The sequence below is a fragment of the Lampris incognitus genome, chromosome 12, assembly GCF_029633865.1.
Source record: "Lampris incognitus isolate fLamInc1 chromosome 12, fLamInc1.hap2, whole genome shotgun sequence".
Lineage (NCBI taxonomy): Eukaryota > Metazoa > Chordata > Actinopteri > Lampriformes > Lampridae > Lampris > Lampris incognitus.
Genome location: NC_079222.1, coordinates 27,111,280 through 27,127,807, shown reverse-complemented (window position 1 = coordinate 27,127,807; position 16,528 = coordinate 27,111,280). Strand labels below are relative to the sequence as shown.

The 16,528-nt window shown below is 38.2% G+C and overlaps 1 protein-coding gene across 1 annotated transcript; it reads right to left on the bottom strand.

The window, feature by feature from the left end:
- Nucleotides 1-1,502: 1,502 nt before the first annotated feature.
- On the bottom strand, nt 1,503-13,527 carry LOC130121440 (myosin heavy chain, fast skeletal muscle-like). Its single transcript, XM_056290225.1, has 39 exons — nt 13,321-13,527; nt 13,093-13,236; nt 12,846-13,002; nt 12,725-12,752; nt 12,518-12,629; nt 12,330-12,422; nt 12,174-12,237; nt 11,435-11,533; nt 11,232-11,335; nt 10,954-11,092; nt 10,550-10,668; nt 10,280-10,429; nt 9,999-10,169; nt 9,590-9,890; nt 9,279-9,349; nt 9,091-9,178; nt 8,868-8,985; nt 8,654-8,777; nt 8,419-8,555; nt 8,069-8,324; nt 7,715-7,957; nt 7,413-7,589; nt 7,176-7,321; nt 6,980-7,070; nt 6,489-6,878; nt 6,260-6,386; nt 5,966-6,084; nt 4,437-4,633; nt 4,150-4,333; nt 3,898-4,063; nt 3,649-3,773; nt 3,186-3,494; nt 2,890-3,093; nt 2,639-2,764; nt 2,365-2,535; nt 2,155-2,259; nt 1,962-2,057; nt 1,719-1,850; nt 1,503-1,606 (listed from the first exon to the last, which is right to left on the bottom strand). Exons 1-39 carry the CDS (start codon nt 13,525-13,527, stop codon nt 1,586-1,588), a joined length of 5,811 nt encoding a protein of 1,936 aa, XP_056146200.1. The 3' UTR covers nt 1,503-1,585.
- Nucleotides 13,528-16,528: the final 3,001 nt, after the last annotated feature.

The window sequence follows — 16,528 nt, the reverse complement described above, 5'->3', positions numbered from 1 at the left end:
GCTAACTAGCCAGTTAGCTAGGAGGGCTGCCGGCCTGACATTTGCTGCGGTGGGAAACGCGAGACGAAGAGGAGCATTCATTCTTTGTGAGTACAAGCTGGATGTGCGGGCTTCCAAGGGGAGCGAAGAGGGCTGTTTAGGGTCCCAACGTACCCGATAAAGAAACAGGCCTGCAAGTGGGGGTTGGCTTTCTTTTATTTTATTGCCGGCTTAGTTATAGGGTTATTGAGCTGTATGCTAACGTGTTAGTCTGATTAATTTGTGTATATCTGAATGCAGAGGCTCATTAGCCATTGAGGCTTATCACTTTCATTCATTCTAATAATTATTACTCATAATACATTTGTATATATAATTCTATGTACCTGTGTGAGTGTGGATTATTCATGTGTGTTTATTCCTGTGGTGTATAGACCATGTTAGATTGCCTTAAAGAGGTCATATGCCATATTTGAGCGCCTTAAAGGGGTAGTCAACATTTTAGTTGGAGTTACCAGATGACACTGTAAGACATTTAGAGCCTTTAGAACATACTTTAAACACATAAAAAGCGAAGTTAACATACTTCAATAGTTTATTGGATACCGAGTTGTATAGAGAACTCAGGAGCGTTGTCCTTGACAGTTAAAAAGAATAGATAGCGCTACACATTTATTCAGTAACATTTTGTAAAATAAATTAGTATTTTAATTTTTGATAATTGATATGAAAAATGTTAGATTTGCAAATGTTTTCACGGCACCCCTGACGCTGTCAGACGGCATACCAGGGTGCCGCGGCATACAGTTTGAGAAACGCTGTGTTAAGGGGTCTATAGTGTGTTGGAATAACACGTACTGTAAACTGTGTTCTCATGAATGTGTAATATCATCACCTTCTTAAAATAATGGCCTAAGTCATATTTTCAAGTTTTTCAAAAAACAGAATAAACTGAAACTGAAAGAAAATTTGTCAGTTTATTCTGTTTTTTGAAAAACTTGAAAATATGACTTAGGCCATTATTTTAAGAAGGTGACGATATATATCTGCAACAATGCCACCAACTCCCTCACATTTAATTTGCTAAGTGAATAAAGAGATTTGAGTTCTAAATGCAATCAGAGAGCAATAAAAGGAAATATAGACAACTAATGTAACACTTATTTACCATGTTGTTCTTTATCTACATGTCGATTATATATTATAGGAAACCCTAAAATAAGATAACTCAAGAAATCTAAGCCTGAACCATTAGTCTATGTTTAAGTGGAGCTTATTCAAAGAATATTATGAAAGATGTCTATGATCTCAAAATCCATTGTTTTTTTGTTTGTTTGTTTTGTTTTCTTCCATTTTTATGTATATTGGTTTATGCCTTGAGTTAGACTTAAAATGGATGGCTACCTTTTAATTGATTATCATTCATATCATATGAATATCTAATTTCAACTAACTGGAGACTCTAATACAGCAGATACATTTAAAAAATGCTTGATTAGTCAAACGAAACAAGATAATTTTAGCAGCAACATTTATTGACAACAAAGAATTCATATTTTATGAATTCTTCATAAGAAAAGGCATAAAATAGAGAAAGTCAGCAAATCTATTCAGCAGCCTGTTTTCCCTGTAAAGAAAAAAGAAATAGAATATATTAAGATATTTAGTCACTATGTAAATGAAACTTATATGTCATATCACACAGACTGATTATCAGTTATGCTCTTACACACATTTACCTTGCCAGAGTCCCGACTCTTAGCTCTCAGTTTGTTGACTTGAGACTCAGAGATGTCAGCACGTTCCTCAGCCTCCTCCAGTTCATGCTGAATCTTCCTGCACTTGGACAGGTAAGAGTTTGCCTGTTCCTCCTGTAAACCCATCATAGATGGCATTGTTTATGAATTACATGGATGTTACATAACATTACCTAAATTCAAATATGATTTGAACAATTTTATGTTCCTGAAATTAAAACTTACCGCTTCCTCAGCCTGCCTCTTGTAGGACTTCACTTTCAACTGAAGTTTGTCTACTAGATCCTGCAGCCTACTGACATTCTTTTTGTCCTCCTCAGTCTAAAGTAAATAGGAAATTTTACATTTAAGTAAGAGTTTATTTGATTGTGGCGTTGCATTTAGTTAATTGGTTGAATCTGAGAGGAATATAGTATACCTGGTATGTAAGTTCCTTCACCCTCCTCTCATATTTGCGAACACCCTTAACAGCATCTCCTCCACGTCTCTGTTCAGCCTCAACTTCTGTTTCCAGCTCACGCACCTATGGAGAACAGTTAGACATTAACAACACAGTTTATGCTCGAAAGTTTGTTCGTCGGTTCAACTATGTATGTTTTACCATGTGGTTTTTCTTGCTTTATCTTACCCTAGATTCCAGTTTCTGGAGTTGCTTCTTGCCACCCTTCATGGCCAGGTTCTCAGCCTCATCTAGACGATGCTGCAGGTCCTTGACAGTGACCTCCAGGTTCTTCTTCATCCTCTCTAGGTGAGCACTTGTATCCTGCTCTTTCTTCAGCTCCTCCGCCATCATAGCAGCCTAAAAAAATGAATCATTATTAATTTAACAGTTTTATAAGTGATGTGTTCTCCTCCAGACTTGCGGACTAACAAAGGCTCTGACAAAAATAATGTAAACCTACATCAGTGATGGCCTTCTTAGCCTTCTCCTCTGCATTTCTGGCTTCCTGAACAGTGTCATCCACTTCACTTTGGACCTGAATGAGTTCAGCCTCAAGCTTCTTCTTTGTGTTCAGAAGGCTTGTATTCTGAAAGAATGGTATCATTTTACTTATGACTGTAAACACACACACATTCTCAATGAGATGCAGATAATGACATGGATAAAGTATCACCCCAAATCAGTGTTGAAGTAGTTTGTTTATTTGCTTACCTGAGAGTGCAACAGACCAACACGTTCACTAGCATCCACCAGCTCTTGTTCAGCCACTTTGCGGCCTCTCTCTGTCTGTTCCAGAGCAGCCCTGAGCTCCTCAATTTCAGCCACCATGAGACCATTTCTACGGTCCACCATGGCAGCCTGCTCCTTCAGATCCTCCTGTGCTCTGACAGCATCATCAAGGTGCAACTGGGCATCCTTGTGTGAAGATTTTGAGATGGAAATAGTTAAAAAAAATATCTGATAAGGTAATATACAGTGGTTGATTGTACAGTTGTTATGTCATGTACCTTAAATTGTCCTTGAACATTCCTCAGCTGCTTCTGAGCCTCAGCAGCCTGGCGGTTAGCATGGCTCAGCTGAATCTCCATCTCATTTAGGTCTCCCTCCATCTTCTTCTTAATTCTCAGGGCATCATTCCTGCTCCTGACCTCAGAGTCCAGAGTGCTCTGCATGGAGTCAACCACCCTCTGGCTGTTCCTCTTGATTTGCTCCATCTCCTCATCCTTCTCCGCCAGTTTCCTGTCAACCTCACCCTTAATTTGGTTGAGTTCCAGCTGGACACGCAGAATCTTGGACTCTTCATGTTCCAGGGTTCCCTAAAATTAGAATTGTTAATGTAGGGCCCTTCTTAACTTTTAATTTTTTTTTGTTCATTTGCCTCCTTGTTCTATTATATATGAAGATTTCACTCAGAAAAAAAGCACTGCCCATTGCAAATGTTGACCTCTTTCCAGTTAATTATTATTTTACCTCAGCCTCCTCAAGAGCTGTCTGGATCTCAGACTTTTCTGTCTCTGCCTGCTTCTTGGATTTCTCCAGCTCATGGATGCTCTTTCCAGTCTCACCAATCTGCTCAGTCAGATCCGAGATCTCCTCTGCAGTGTGTTACATGTGTTTAGAATTTTTAAGCATTGAAGTGTAGGTTATGTCATTCATCCAGGCTAATATACACTAATGTTATATCAAATATAATTGATGTTTATAATAGTGAATACTCACGTTGCAGGTTCTTGTTCTCACGCTTCATGGTCTCCAGCTGGTCAAGAGCCTCCTCATAGGAGTTCTTCATCTTGAACAGCTCAGTGCTGAGAGAACGAGCCTCTTTCTGAGCTCCTTCAAGCTCTGCCTGACCCTCTTCATATTTCTGTTTCCATTCTGCCAAGACCTGTTTGATAATTGTGCGAAAATTAGTAAGGTAAAAAGTTCTCCTTTCAGTGGCTATAGCATGAATAGGGATACACATGATCACACCTTATCAAAGTTTCTCTGCTTTTTGTCAAGGTTTGCAGCAAGACCATTTGCTCTCTCCACATCAATCATGAGGTCCTCCACTTCACCCTGGAGTCTCTGTTTGGTCTTCTCCAGAGAGGCACACTTGGAATTCACAGCCTCGATCTGCTCCTCAGCCTCTTGGAGACGCTGGGCAAGCTTTTTCCTGTTAAACAATTGTCAAAGTAATCATGTATATAAGAGAAAATAAGTCAAATAAAAAACATTATGAATCGAAATGAATAAGAGAAAATGAATAATTGACTCACTTAGACTCCTCCAGCTCCTCAGTGCGCTGGATAGCATCAGTTTCATACTTGGTTCTCCACTGGGCCACTTCACTGTTAGCCTTAGACATTCCACGCTGCAGCTCAGCCTTGGCCTCCTGCTCCTCTTCAAACTGCTCCCTCAGAAGATCACAGTCATGGCGAGCAGATTGCACACCATGGGCAAGAGCATTCTTGGCCTAGATAAAGTTTTTTTTTTTTAGCAAACAATTTTAAGAACATAACATTCTGTAACCCCATGATTTTAGCTGCCCTAGAAAGAGTTAACGAATGTCTCTGCATGTTCCAGAGGTCCCCTGTAGAGGGCGCTAGCAGCCTGTCCAAATGGAAAATTACCAGGCCTTGTCAGATCAGAACGAGTGACAGATTAACTGCAGACTTTTCTTGAGCTGCAGACGAATGAACAAAAGCCCAACTCGTAGAAGCTGGAACAGAGATACAACATTTATGTCCTTGTTACCCTTACTCATTTAAGTTTACCAGTTTAAGTTAATTGATGCCGTTTGGATTGGAGAGGATTGCTTGCTTGGAGACCTGTTTTCTTTCTTTGCCCGGATTCTACAGTTTCTACAGTAGCTAACTATGTGCTAGTTTAGCCATGTTGTTTGTCTTTTTCTATCCATGCACTGTAGTAGCATAGTAGTTGTTTTATAATGTGTAGGCCTGTTAGGCCTAGAACTGAAGAGAACCTAGAACATTTCATTACAAAAACCAATCGTAGGATTTTCAGATAGCCTATATCCTATAGCTTAATATGAATGTGAAATGTGATATGATTCTGCTGTGATTTGTACTTGTTAGCTGCAATGACCTTCACTATCTTCGTTTTGTTTCCTAATTCTATTGTTTGGGAATGTGAAAGATTGATTCAAATATTCCAGATCTGGTGCTTTAGAGAGTAGAGACTTATTATTTTCTACCCTGCGGTATACAGGTTGGTTTTTTTGTGTACTGGATTCCTTCCCCAAGAGAAGGGAGCAGCAAGCCCTGTGACCCACGAGGCGTGGACAGCACGTGGAAGAGTGGCGTCTTGCTTCTCGACCAGGAGAGACAGATACGACCGTTTTGGAGATCTTTTTATTTTTTGAATGAACACTACACTACACTACACTACACTACACTACACTACACTACACTACACTACACTACACACACACTACCCGGGTAGTTTCAGACTTTTATCTTTTCATATTTTCCCTTTTTGACCAGAGCTCTGAGTCCACACACTGAAAAGACATTACAGACAGACCAAAGGGGTTTGACCCTTATTCTTTATTATTTTTTTCTTATTGACCATTCAAAGTGCACTTGTGTTGATATTACTATGTTTAATAAATGCCGGCCATGTTTCTCTTTTATAATACTGTTGTCTGAATAATATACTTTTCCAATTCCTCTTTAGCCCAGCCTATTTTAGATTATTTAGCACAGTTTGCTTTATAACCCATTTCCAGAGTCTTACAATTCTCTATGAAGTTCATATGAAATCTAAAGTGTAAATCATTACTGACCTTAACCTCCTCCTCGACCTGTCTCTTAAACTCTTCAATCTGCTGTGTGAAGGCCTGTTTTCCTCTGGTCAGCTGGGAGACCAGAGCCTCTTTCTCTTCAAGCTGACGACCAAACTCACCTGTTGGAAATTAAATTAATCTTTTTGAAATTTGCACATTTTAAAAACTTCCTTTTGTATGGCCCAGAATAATTATTTCTTAAACAAATACCATCCTTAAACTTATGTACAAAAACCAAAGCCTGTTGTTGGCACTTTTTATGAATGTAAAAATAGGTTTGGAGGCAATACCTACCATTCTCTGTCATCAGCCTTGCCCTCTGACTGCTTATATCATTTATCTGGCGAACAGTCTCATCATGCTTAGCTTTGAGTTCACTAAGCTGGTCTTCAAGTGTGCGGCACATCTTTTCAAGATTTCCCTGTTAATTAAAATTGCAATTGTCAAGAAAAGGTATTCCCATTTTTTATGCTTTTTCTAAAATTTGCATTTACAAAATGTTCATGTAAGAACAGCATTATGCCTTGGTCTTTGCAACAGCCTCCATGTTGCTGGAGAGGTCATCGATCTCCATCTTGTATTCACTCTTCTCTTTCTCAAGCTTCTGCTTGACACGCTGCAGGTTGTCGATCTGCTCTCCCAGCTCTGCAACAGTGTCAGCCTGCTTCTTGCGGAGTGCAGCCGCAGTTGCTTCATGTTGCAAAGTGGACTCCTCAAGGTCACGACGCAGCTTCTGCAACTCAGCTTCACGCTTCTTGTTCATCTCAATCTGAGCAGCAGTGGCTCCTCCAGCCTCCTCAAGTCTCTCACTGATCTCTTCAAGTTCCCTGGAGAGGTCAGCTCTCTGTTTTTCAACCTTGGCACGAGCAGAACGCTCAGCCTCAATTTCTTCCTCCAGTTCCTCAATACGAGCCTTTGAAATGAATATTGGATTAAAATATAAACTTTTACATGTAACACAGGGTATGTTTAAAGACGAAAAACAAGGTTTATTAAAAACTTGGAAAAAAAAACCTGGAGCTCCTTGATTTTCTTCTGTAGTTGAGCACCCAAAGATTGTTCATCCTCAATCTTACTCAGAAGCTGGCTTGTCTCAAAGTCCTTCCTAAAGAATAAATTCAAGTTACATCATTTGTAAGATTCTAATCCTAAAATGTATACTCTGAATGTATTATAAAATCTTAGCCACAATTGTTATTTAAACAATTACTTCTTCAGTTTCTCATCAGACTGCTGTTTGTCATTCTCAAGGTCCATGATAGATTCTTGAGCCAGTTTCAGATCACCCTCGAGCTTTCTCTTGGCTCTCTCAAGGTCCATGCGGAGTTTCTTCTCTTGCTCCAGAGAACCTTCAAGCTGCAAATTAACATATTTTTAATTAAATTTCAAGAGCAGACACATCACTTTTAAAAATCTTAGTGCCTAATTACACTTTTAAAAGTCTCACATCATCCACTTGCTGCTCAAGCTTGGTTTTGGATTTGGTCAAAGTATTGACTTTATCTTCTTCTGCCTGCAGATCATCAAGAGTCTGTTGATGTGCCTCTTGAAGGGCTTTCTTCTCCTTTGTCAGCTTAGCAATGCTTTCATCCTGAGAGGCCATCTCCTCAGTGAGGTTCTTCACCTACATATGCAAATCAAATGAAATAAAATGTATTCAATGGATCAAGACAGATAATAAATAGCAGATTATTATATTCTTATTGATACTGGTTGACATATTAGCAAAATAAATGGACACTCATGAACCTTGTTCTCGGTGGCATGTTTCTCCTTCTCCACTTTGGCCAAGGTAAGCTCCAGGTCATCAATGTCTTTCTTAAGCTCAGAGCATTCATCCTCCAACTTCCTCTTCTTGGCAGTCAGCTCAGCATTAATTTCCTCCTCATCCTCCAGCCTCTCCGTTGTGTCTTTGAGTTTAGCCTCCAGTTGGATCTTGCTCTTGATAAGTCCTTCACATCTCTCCTCAGCATCTGACAGATTCTCTGATTCCTAGTTAACAAATAAGCATAAAAAACAACAATAAAAACAACAAAACATGGAGGATGTCAACATAAGCTCTGTTTAAATTCAGAAATAAAGCTGTCGATTGAGTCTACTAACAGATGCCACTTGTAGCTGCAGGTCATTCTTCTCTTGCACAATAGAAACCATCTTCTCTTCCAGTTCTTTCTTCTTGGCCAGAGCAGTAGCCAGGTCTGATTTCATTTTGTCATAGTTCTCCTTCATATTAGCAAGCTCCTTCTCAGTTTCAGCAGTCTTCAAAAGAGGCTTGATCTTGTAGTACACCTTCATCCATGGCCAGTGTTTGACATTCATGAAAGAACGGACGTTGTACTGGATGGTGTAAATGGCTTCCCTAAGGAATGAATATATTATTGTTATGGACAACATCATTCTGAGACTGCATATTTCATGAATTTGTATTTTTGAATTTATTTCTTGGAACATACCTCCGCTCCATCATTTTAACAAATTCCTTTCTCATTAGGTAAGCACGGCAGAGGGCCTGAGTCATGGTGACCAATTTAGCAAGCTTCTCATCTCGCATCTCCTCGAGAGTACCCAGCAGACCAGCTTTGAAGAACACCTGAGGAGGGTAAAACAAATATCATATTCGACTGTTTTTCAGCTATGAATGGAATTCAATTTAATTGCCTCATCATGATATAAGACAGTAATGTTTACCTTGGTATGTCCAAACTTGTACTGCTCGTGATCAACATCAATTGACCCAAGAAGCTTCTCAGAAGCCTTCTTGTTGTCAATGAACTGCCCCTCAGGGATAACACTGGCATTCAGCACTTTGTACCTTTTGTAAGACAGTTCATGACAATGTCTTGGTAATGCTTTTTACTTTTTTGTGCTTAATAAACCTTACCACTGAAATGTCAATGATTACCTCTGCTTGAAGTCACCATAAAGGATTCGGCTGGGGAAACCTTTTCTGCAAATTCTGATACCCTCCAGTACACCGTTACACCTCAGCTGGTGGATAACCAAGAAGTTCTCCATCAGACCTGTAAAAAATACAAAAGCATAATTCCATCTTTCCCTTAAGTGTTATTAAAATGGTAAGCTACCGTACCCTACAGTGACAAAAGCATTTATCATAATTAAAATACCTGGAGTTTTTGACTCGTTTGGGATCAGGCAACGCACAAAGTGAGGATGGGTGCTCCTCAAGTTAGTCATCAGCTTTCCCAAGTTTTCCTGCATACAGAAAATAAAGACATATTGTGTAATATCTATCTATCTAGGAGTGTGTTTGTGTATGCAAATTATTAACTATAACAACAGTTTTTAATCTTACCCTGAACTGTGAAGACACAGTCTGCATGGAACCACCCTTCTTCTTCTTGCCTCCCTTGCTACCTCCAACCTCTGTTATTAAATATCACAAGCTTTTATGATGAGTGTTGTTTAATTTCATCATCGATAAAAATGTTTTAAGGTCATCATAAGGATGATTTTAATACATACATTTAATAATGCAATGTATCACTCACAAAACAGATTACTTAGAGGAGTCTTACAATTAAAAAAAAGAAGAAAACCCTATGTTAAAAAAGGAAAACATTTGTTAAAAATGTAAAATAGCAATTCCATTTGCTGATATGGTACCTTCAACAACAGGGGGATACAAAACAGGCAGCAATTTAACTCCAGACTTCTGATACAGCTGCACAACCGAGTCATTCAGAGGATCCTTATTCTTGTCCAGCCACCCCCTGACATTGTAGTCCACAGTCCCAGCATAGTGCACCAGAGAGAAGTCGGCCTCAGCCTTGCCCTTGGCAGGTTTTGGCTTTTCAAAAGCTTTGGTTTTTCCAAGATGCTGGTCATACAGTTTGTTTTTGAAGGTTGTGTCTGAAGCCTTGGGGAACATGCACTCCTCTTCAAGGATGGAGAAGATACCCATGGGCTACAGTGTATGAAAGGAGAAAATAAGATAATTCTTGGCCCTATGCATACTAAGATTAATTACATTACTGAAATATCCATTGCCTGAAATACAAGGATGATTGTTTACCTTCTCAATAAGCTCAATACAGGCAGCTAAGTCCATGCCAAAGTCAATAAACTCCCAGATGATACCCTCCTTCTTGTACTCTTCTTGCTCCAGAACAAACATATGGTGATTGAAGAACTGCTGCAGCTTCTCATTGGTGAAGTTGATGCACAGTTGCTCCATGCTGTTGAACTGTAACCGAGAAATGGTTAGTTGTTATAAGTTAATAGTTAAAGAGTAAAGATTGATATCATGAAACTAAATTACCTATTAAAGGTGAAAGATGAGTAATTTAAACTTACATCAAAGATCTCAAAACCAGCAATGTCCAGGACCCCAATGAAGAACTGCCTTGCTTGCTTGGTATCCAGCATCTGGTTGATACGGATGACCATCCACAAGAACATCCTCTCATAGATAGACTTAGCCAAGGCACTCACTGAGTTATGAACCTATGGAACCCAGTGATATGATTAAACATAATTGGAATCTTTGAACATGAGAGACAGATAATTATTAAAATCAGTTCAACAACAGATTGGCACAGGCACATATAAAGGCACAGCACTCACCTGAGCCACAGTTTGTCCTTTTGTGACATACTCATTTCCCACCTTTACTCTGGGGTAGCACAGAGCCTTCAGCATGTCAGCAGAGTTAATGCCCAGCAGATAAGCAATCTTGTCAGCATCTAAAATATGACATAAAATACATTTAAATGGTTAAGGTTTATTAATATGACTTTGTTGATCTCTGTGGGGAAATAAGTCCTCTCCATCCTAACTACGTGGGAGCAGTGGGAAGCCACAGTGTATTACCCGGGGTAAGACATTATTTTATGGCAGGACTATTAACCCAACAATAATTGTTGTGACATTAATTGTTAAATTTGTCAACAAGGAAAATAAAACCTTCAATATTAATGAAATGTCATCATTTTGAACTTATCCGCATCCAGAATAAATGTAATACTCACCCTCATTGCCATCTGGCTCAGCCTGCTCCTCACGCTGCTTCTGCTTGAACTTCATGTTACCATGGTGAAGCACAGCACCTGTCAGCTTATAGATGTACATCTTCTCCTCATTGCTGAAGCCCAGGATATCAATGGCTGTCTGCATTTACAACAGGTAGTGACATTTAATAAAAAAATAAAAATTAGACATCTTATTTCACAGGATACCTACAGTTAAATACTCAAAAGAAAATAGATGAAAAAAATGCTGTTTGGATGTTAAAGTGAAGATCACTAACATCAGTAGCAACCAACTCTTCTTTGTCATCAATGCTAGCCACAGTGATCTGACCCTGGCTGCACATGGGGAAATCATATGGGTTGGTGGTGATGAGCGTCATTTCTATAAATTTGGAAAGATTGAAGGGATTATTAAGTGGAATGTTAAAGCAATTAACTACTTGGTTTGTAGTCATTTTCTACTTGCTGTTATTCAGCTCACCAATCAGCTCAGGTTTGTGGTTGGTCATCATCTGGTAGAAGATGTGGTAGCCTCTCTCATCTGGAAGCTGGAATGTCACTCTGGACTTCTCCAGCAGATCTGTAAGTGTTATTCATGTTTAAAACTCTACCTAACCAATATTGTAATAATTTATACAACAGTGGATTGTGATCAAGCAATCTGATTGGCCGAGATCTATGTGTTATTTACAATAACATCACAGTTACTGTATCACTTCACCTCTATTCTGCGTGTAATGGCTGATTTCACCAACAGCTGATGTCAGCGGTTGTCATCAAGTGACTGTGTCAGCAATGGATATGTATCAAATTATCCATTTTGGTTTAATGTTGACTTATTCTTATTTTTGATGGATTGGCTTCAATTGGAGAAGACCAATGAATAAAACTATAATGTGATAAAGATCCTACACACACACTTTCTCTAACTACACAATGGACATCAGTGTAATGATTAAGATTTACCCAAACAATTATTTCATTAAATGAAGCAACGTAGCTTGCATTTTTGACTAATGTTGTCATTAAATACATGTTTACTCTTATTCATTTTAATAATCACAGAAAATTGAATCAGTTGATCTGGACACAATGTTTATTGAGAGAGAAACGTTTCATCACTTAGATAAGTGATGAAACGTTTCTGTGATAGTATTCACGATAACAAACTCTGTTTTATATTCTATTGTTTAAATTTAGCACATGTGATTGATACTTACAGGTCTCAATATCAGCACTAGCCAGTTTACCAGAAGTGCCAAAATGGATTCTGATGAATTTACCCTGTCAGGAAAAGAATAATTTTTAGCATCCCACTACAGAAGCATTATACAATCCAGAACAATCAATATATATTTATGGTTATCCACACTTACAAAGCGAGAGGAGTTGTCATTCCTCACAGTCTTGGCATTACCGTAAGCCTCCAGCAAGGGATTGGCTGCAATAATCTGATCCTCCAGGGAGCCCTACAAGTGGAGTTTTACATATAATGTTGATGTCAGCACATATTTAACTCCAGGAATGTTTCTAATTTGTTTGAAAACTACTTGAGTAAATATACCTGCATCTTCCCAGGAGTTTGGTCCTTCTTCTTGTCTCCACCCACAGAGATTGTGGCAAAGTACTGAATGACACGCTTAGTGTTCACAGTCTTTCCAGCACCAGATTCTCCACTGGGTAAAGATTTATAAATACACAGATTAATAGAATTTACTCAATGTCTTTGATCATGTTGGTATTATAGAGGGCCAATAAATGTGAAACGTACGTGATCAAGATAGACTGGTTCTCCCTGTCTGTTAAAGGAAAAGGAAAGAAATGTGTTTTTCATTTAAATAGAAGATATTCATTGCAATGTCAATTAATATATTTTTATGACTAGGACGTACCAGTAAGCATGTTCTGATAGGCATTGTCAGAGACAGAGAAGATATGGGGTGGAGCCTCCATACGTTTTTTGCCTCTGTAGGCATTAACAACCTCAGAATCGTACACCGGGAGCCACTTGTAGGGGTTCACGGTGGCACAGAAGAGCCCAGAGTAGGTCTAAGAGAGATGAGAGACAGATGAACATTTACCATATGCTGTCCATGCATCCTAGATGAATATTGTTCTTTAGCCAGTACGCTTTCTCACGTAAATCATCCATGCGGCATAACGCTCTTTGAGGTTATACAGCACAGAAGCTTCATTGAGATGGGTCATCATGGCCATGTCCTCAATTTTGTCGAACTTGGGAGGGTTCATTGGGGTCACATCATCCTCCTTAACCGTTTTCTCCTAAAGCATGGAAAGAGAGTTTGTCTTGAAAAAAGTTCTGCAAGTATTACTTTAATTAATTCTTTCAAATGAACTTTCACCTACGTCCTGGGTGTCAAGCACTTTAACGGTGACTTTGCCACCGTCTCTCTTCAGGATTGTACATTTGAGGTACAGCTCCTTAACATCAGTCACATATGCAGCACTTTTGGCATCAAAAGGTTTGCTTTGAGCCTCAAGCCTCTCTTTCTCAGGCTTACGGAGATAAATGGCAGCCTTGCCATAAATGGCCATCTCCGCGTCCGTACTCATGGTGGTAGTTTTCTGTAGACAGACCACTGAAATGAATTCCTCTCCTATTTCATAAATATTTGTTTTTGCTTTGTATTCTAGACATGGCAAAGGGATTCAGTGAATTATGACATTTGTGTACCTCACCTTTTTCTTCTACCCAATCACTGAGAAATTTTACCCAAGTGTCGACCCTAAACGTGAACAATCATTTGCCATCATTTAGATTTTAAGCAATATAGTAATTGTCCATACCAAATAAAAGTTAATATACACACATGCCACAATTATTTATTAATTAGATTATTTCACAATGATTTATTTGAATTTGCTCTTTCTAAATTATCAATTATGAAAGCATTAATATACAAAATTGTATTATTTTCATCTTTTTTAAACACTGTCATTGGATTATCTAAACCATGTATTTTAGTAATGACTTTTTAATTCAAGCAATCAAACACCTCACATCAGACTTTGGTTATATCATTTTAAGAAACAGTCTGAATCAACGTTCTTCTCTAATGCAACTGAAGCCATCAGTCTGACTTACCACAGGTTGGAAGAGTCTGAAATCCCCTGCAGCCTCTTCATCTCATGATGAGCCCCCTTATATTGAGGTCAATCTGCCAAGCAAGCAGAAACTAAATATGGACATTTCTTTAAAAGGCTCTCATGTATTTGATTGTCTTTAAACTTTTCTGTTTCACACCCTGAAGAGTTGAAAATGTACCTTTCACATACACCCAGTGTGTGCTACAGTGAACCATTATTTTAAAAAAATAATATATTTTATATAAACACTTTATTATATTATTTTAGCCACATGAGTAATGAAAATGCTATCAAGACTTTAAGATTTTATACACAACAATATTTATGTAAATACTGAGATTTAATAGTAAAATATCTTTTTAAATTTTCCATTCATGTTTTCATAATTTAATCGGACATGTCTAGCAAATCAAAATGTATAAATAGATCAGCTCAATGTTTAATAGTGGTGCCTGCCACATTACAACCATAATTGGCAGCCCTTTTTTGGCACGCTTAATGCTTATAAAACCGTCACGACTTAAGCCAATGAAACACATTCATTCAGGGACATGTTGGTGTTGCGTTTCACATATTTATAAAAGGTTTCGGTTGCATTTAAGTCACTGCGTTTCATGTTCATCAACCTCATCAACCTGTTTTATTCTGTAATGAACATGATTAATATTCCATCTATCTTAATTAGGAAGAGATAGCTTTACGTGATTCTGCGATGTGAATTATTATTTTGTGAACAAAATAAATTAAGAGCTATCGTGATATAATTCAAGATGCTGTTGATATCACAGAGGAGCATTTGATCTTAATGTAAGACATTTTTAAAAGTGAAACAACAGTGGTATTGCCTTATCTGAAGCTGTTATTTGCCTTATCTTTCTGCTCTCTTACCAAAATATGTTTTATTTGTGTCAGCCATATTTTCCAGAGATCAATATATTTGGAGGTTTAGTCCATTTAAGCATAAGTGGCTTAAAACTTTTCCTGTGGTCACAGGAAGAGAGTCATGGGTTTGATTACATCCCATCAGTGTAAAGTTTTCATGTTCTCCCCAACTTGTGTCAGTTTAGAACCACAGTCGAAAGGCACAAATGTCAGGTGTGTGGAGTCCCTAAATTGTGTAATAGGTTTGAATAATGTGTGTGTGTGTGTGTGTGTGTGTGTGTGTGTCTGTGTGTGTGTGTGTGTGTGTGTGTGTGTGTGTGTGTGTGTGTGTGTGTGTGTGTGTGTGTGTGTGTGTGTGTGTTTTGCTGAGGACCTGTCAAGGGTGTCTCACTGCCTTCCAACCAATGCCTGCTGGGACAAGGTTCAGCCCCCCCAAACCCTTGAATTGGATTAAATGATATAAAATTGATTGATGGATGGTTACATTTACATATTAGTTTCAGAATTTGTCTTTCAGGCTCCTTGATGGCTTGTTGTGAAGGAATGGTGTCATTTGATTTCATCTTGCCATCTCACTTTGTTCAATTGTTCAAACATTGTCTCGCACCTTCAACAATGCTGACAGGTTTTTGCTTTTTTCAAAACAAAATCTCCTTAACTTTCTCTAAAACAAGAAAAACTTAGTAAGAGAGTAATCTCTTACTTCTCCTATAGAAATAATCACAACCTAAACAACTGTCAGTAAGAGATTAATCTCGTAAATTTTTATTCTATAGAATTAATGACAACCTTAACAATTGTCACTATACTTGCTGAATAATCCAGGTAAGAAGCTCACACAAAAGGGGGGGGGGCTAAGAGTACATCTATCGCCATTTTACAATACTGTGATTGCACCTAATCCCCAGTCCTCTGTGAATAGTAACTAGTACACATGACCCATTGTAACTTTAATGGTTGTGGCAATATGCATATGAAACCGATCATTGATTTAGGTTGTTATACCACTGTTTTGTTTATAAGGGTAGGGATACCTGCAGTCAGAGGTCACTTAGCTGAATGATGAAATGTTTCTCTCTCAATAAACGTTGTGTCCAGATGAACTGATTCAACTGTCTGTGAATATTAAAAATTAGTAATCCCAACAAAGAGACAGAAGCGAGTGATTTTTACATCTCACCCCACGAAAGGAAAAAACAACAAAAAAACCACTGTGCATCATGAAATGTAGGATAGTAACACTGAACTAAAAAAACAAATACAAACTAGGTTCTTTAATAACAGCAACTGATGAGACTTGAACGTTTAAGAATAAAAATACAGTCTCTGGAGGCTTTACTTTAATATCATATGTGTGATACTGGTACCTTCATGTGATGACCTGGTGACCCCATCCCAATGTTTTGAAATAATACTGTAAATTGTTAGCACAGACATATGTGAAATATATACCTTCAACAATATCACAACTTCCTTCATATATACTGTGGTAAGTGAATAACAAGAGTTGAGTTCTGAATGATGTCAGATTACTTACAAGAAACTGACAACCAACTTGCTATTTGAGGGAAAGGTAAGATGACTT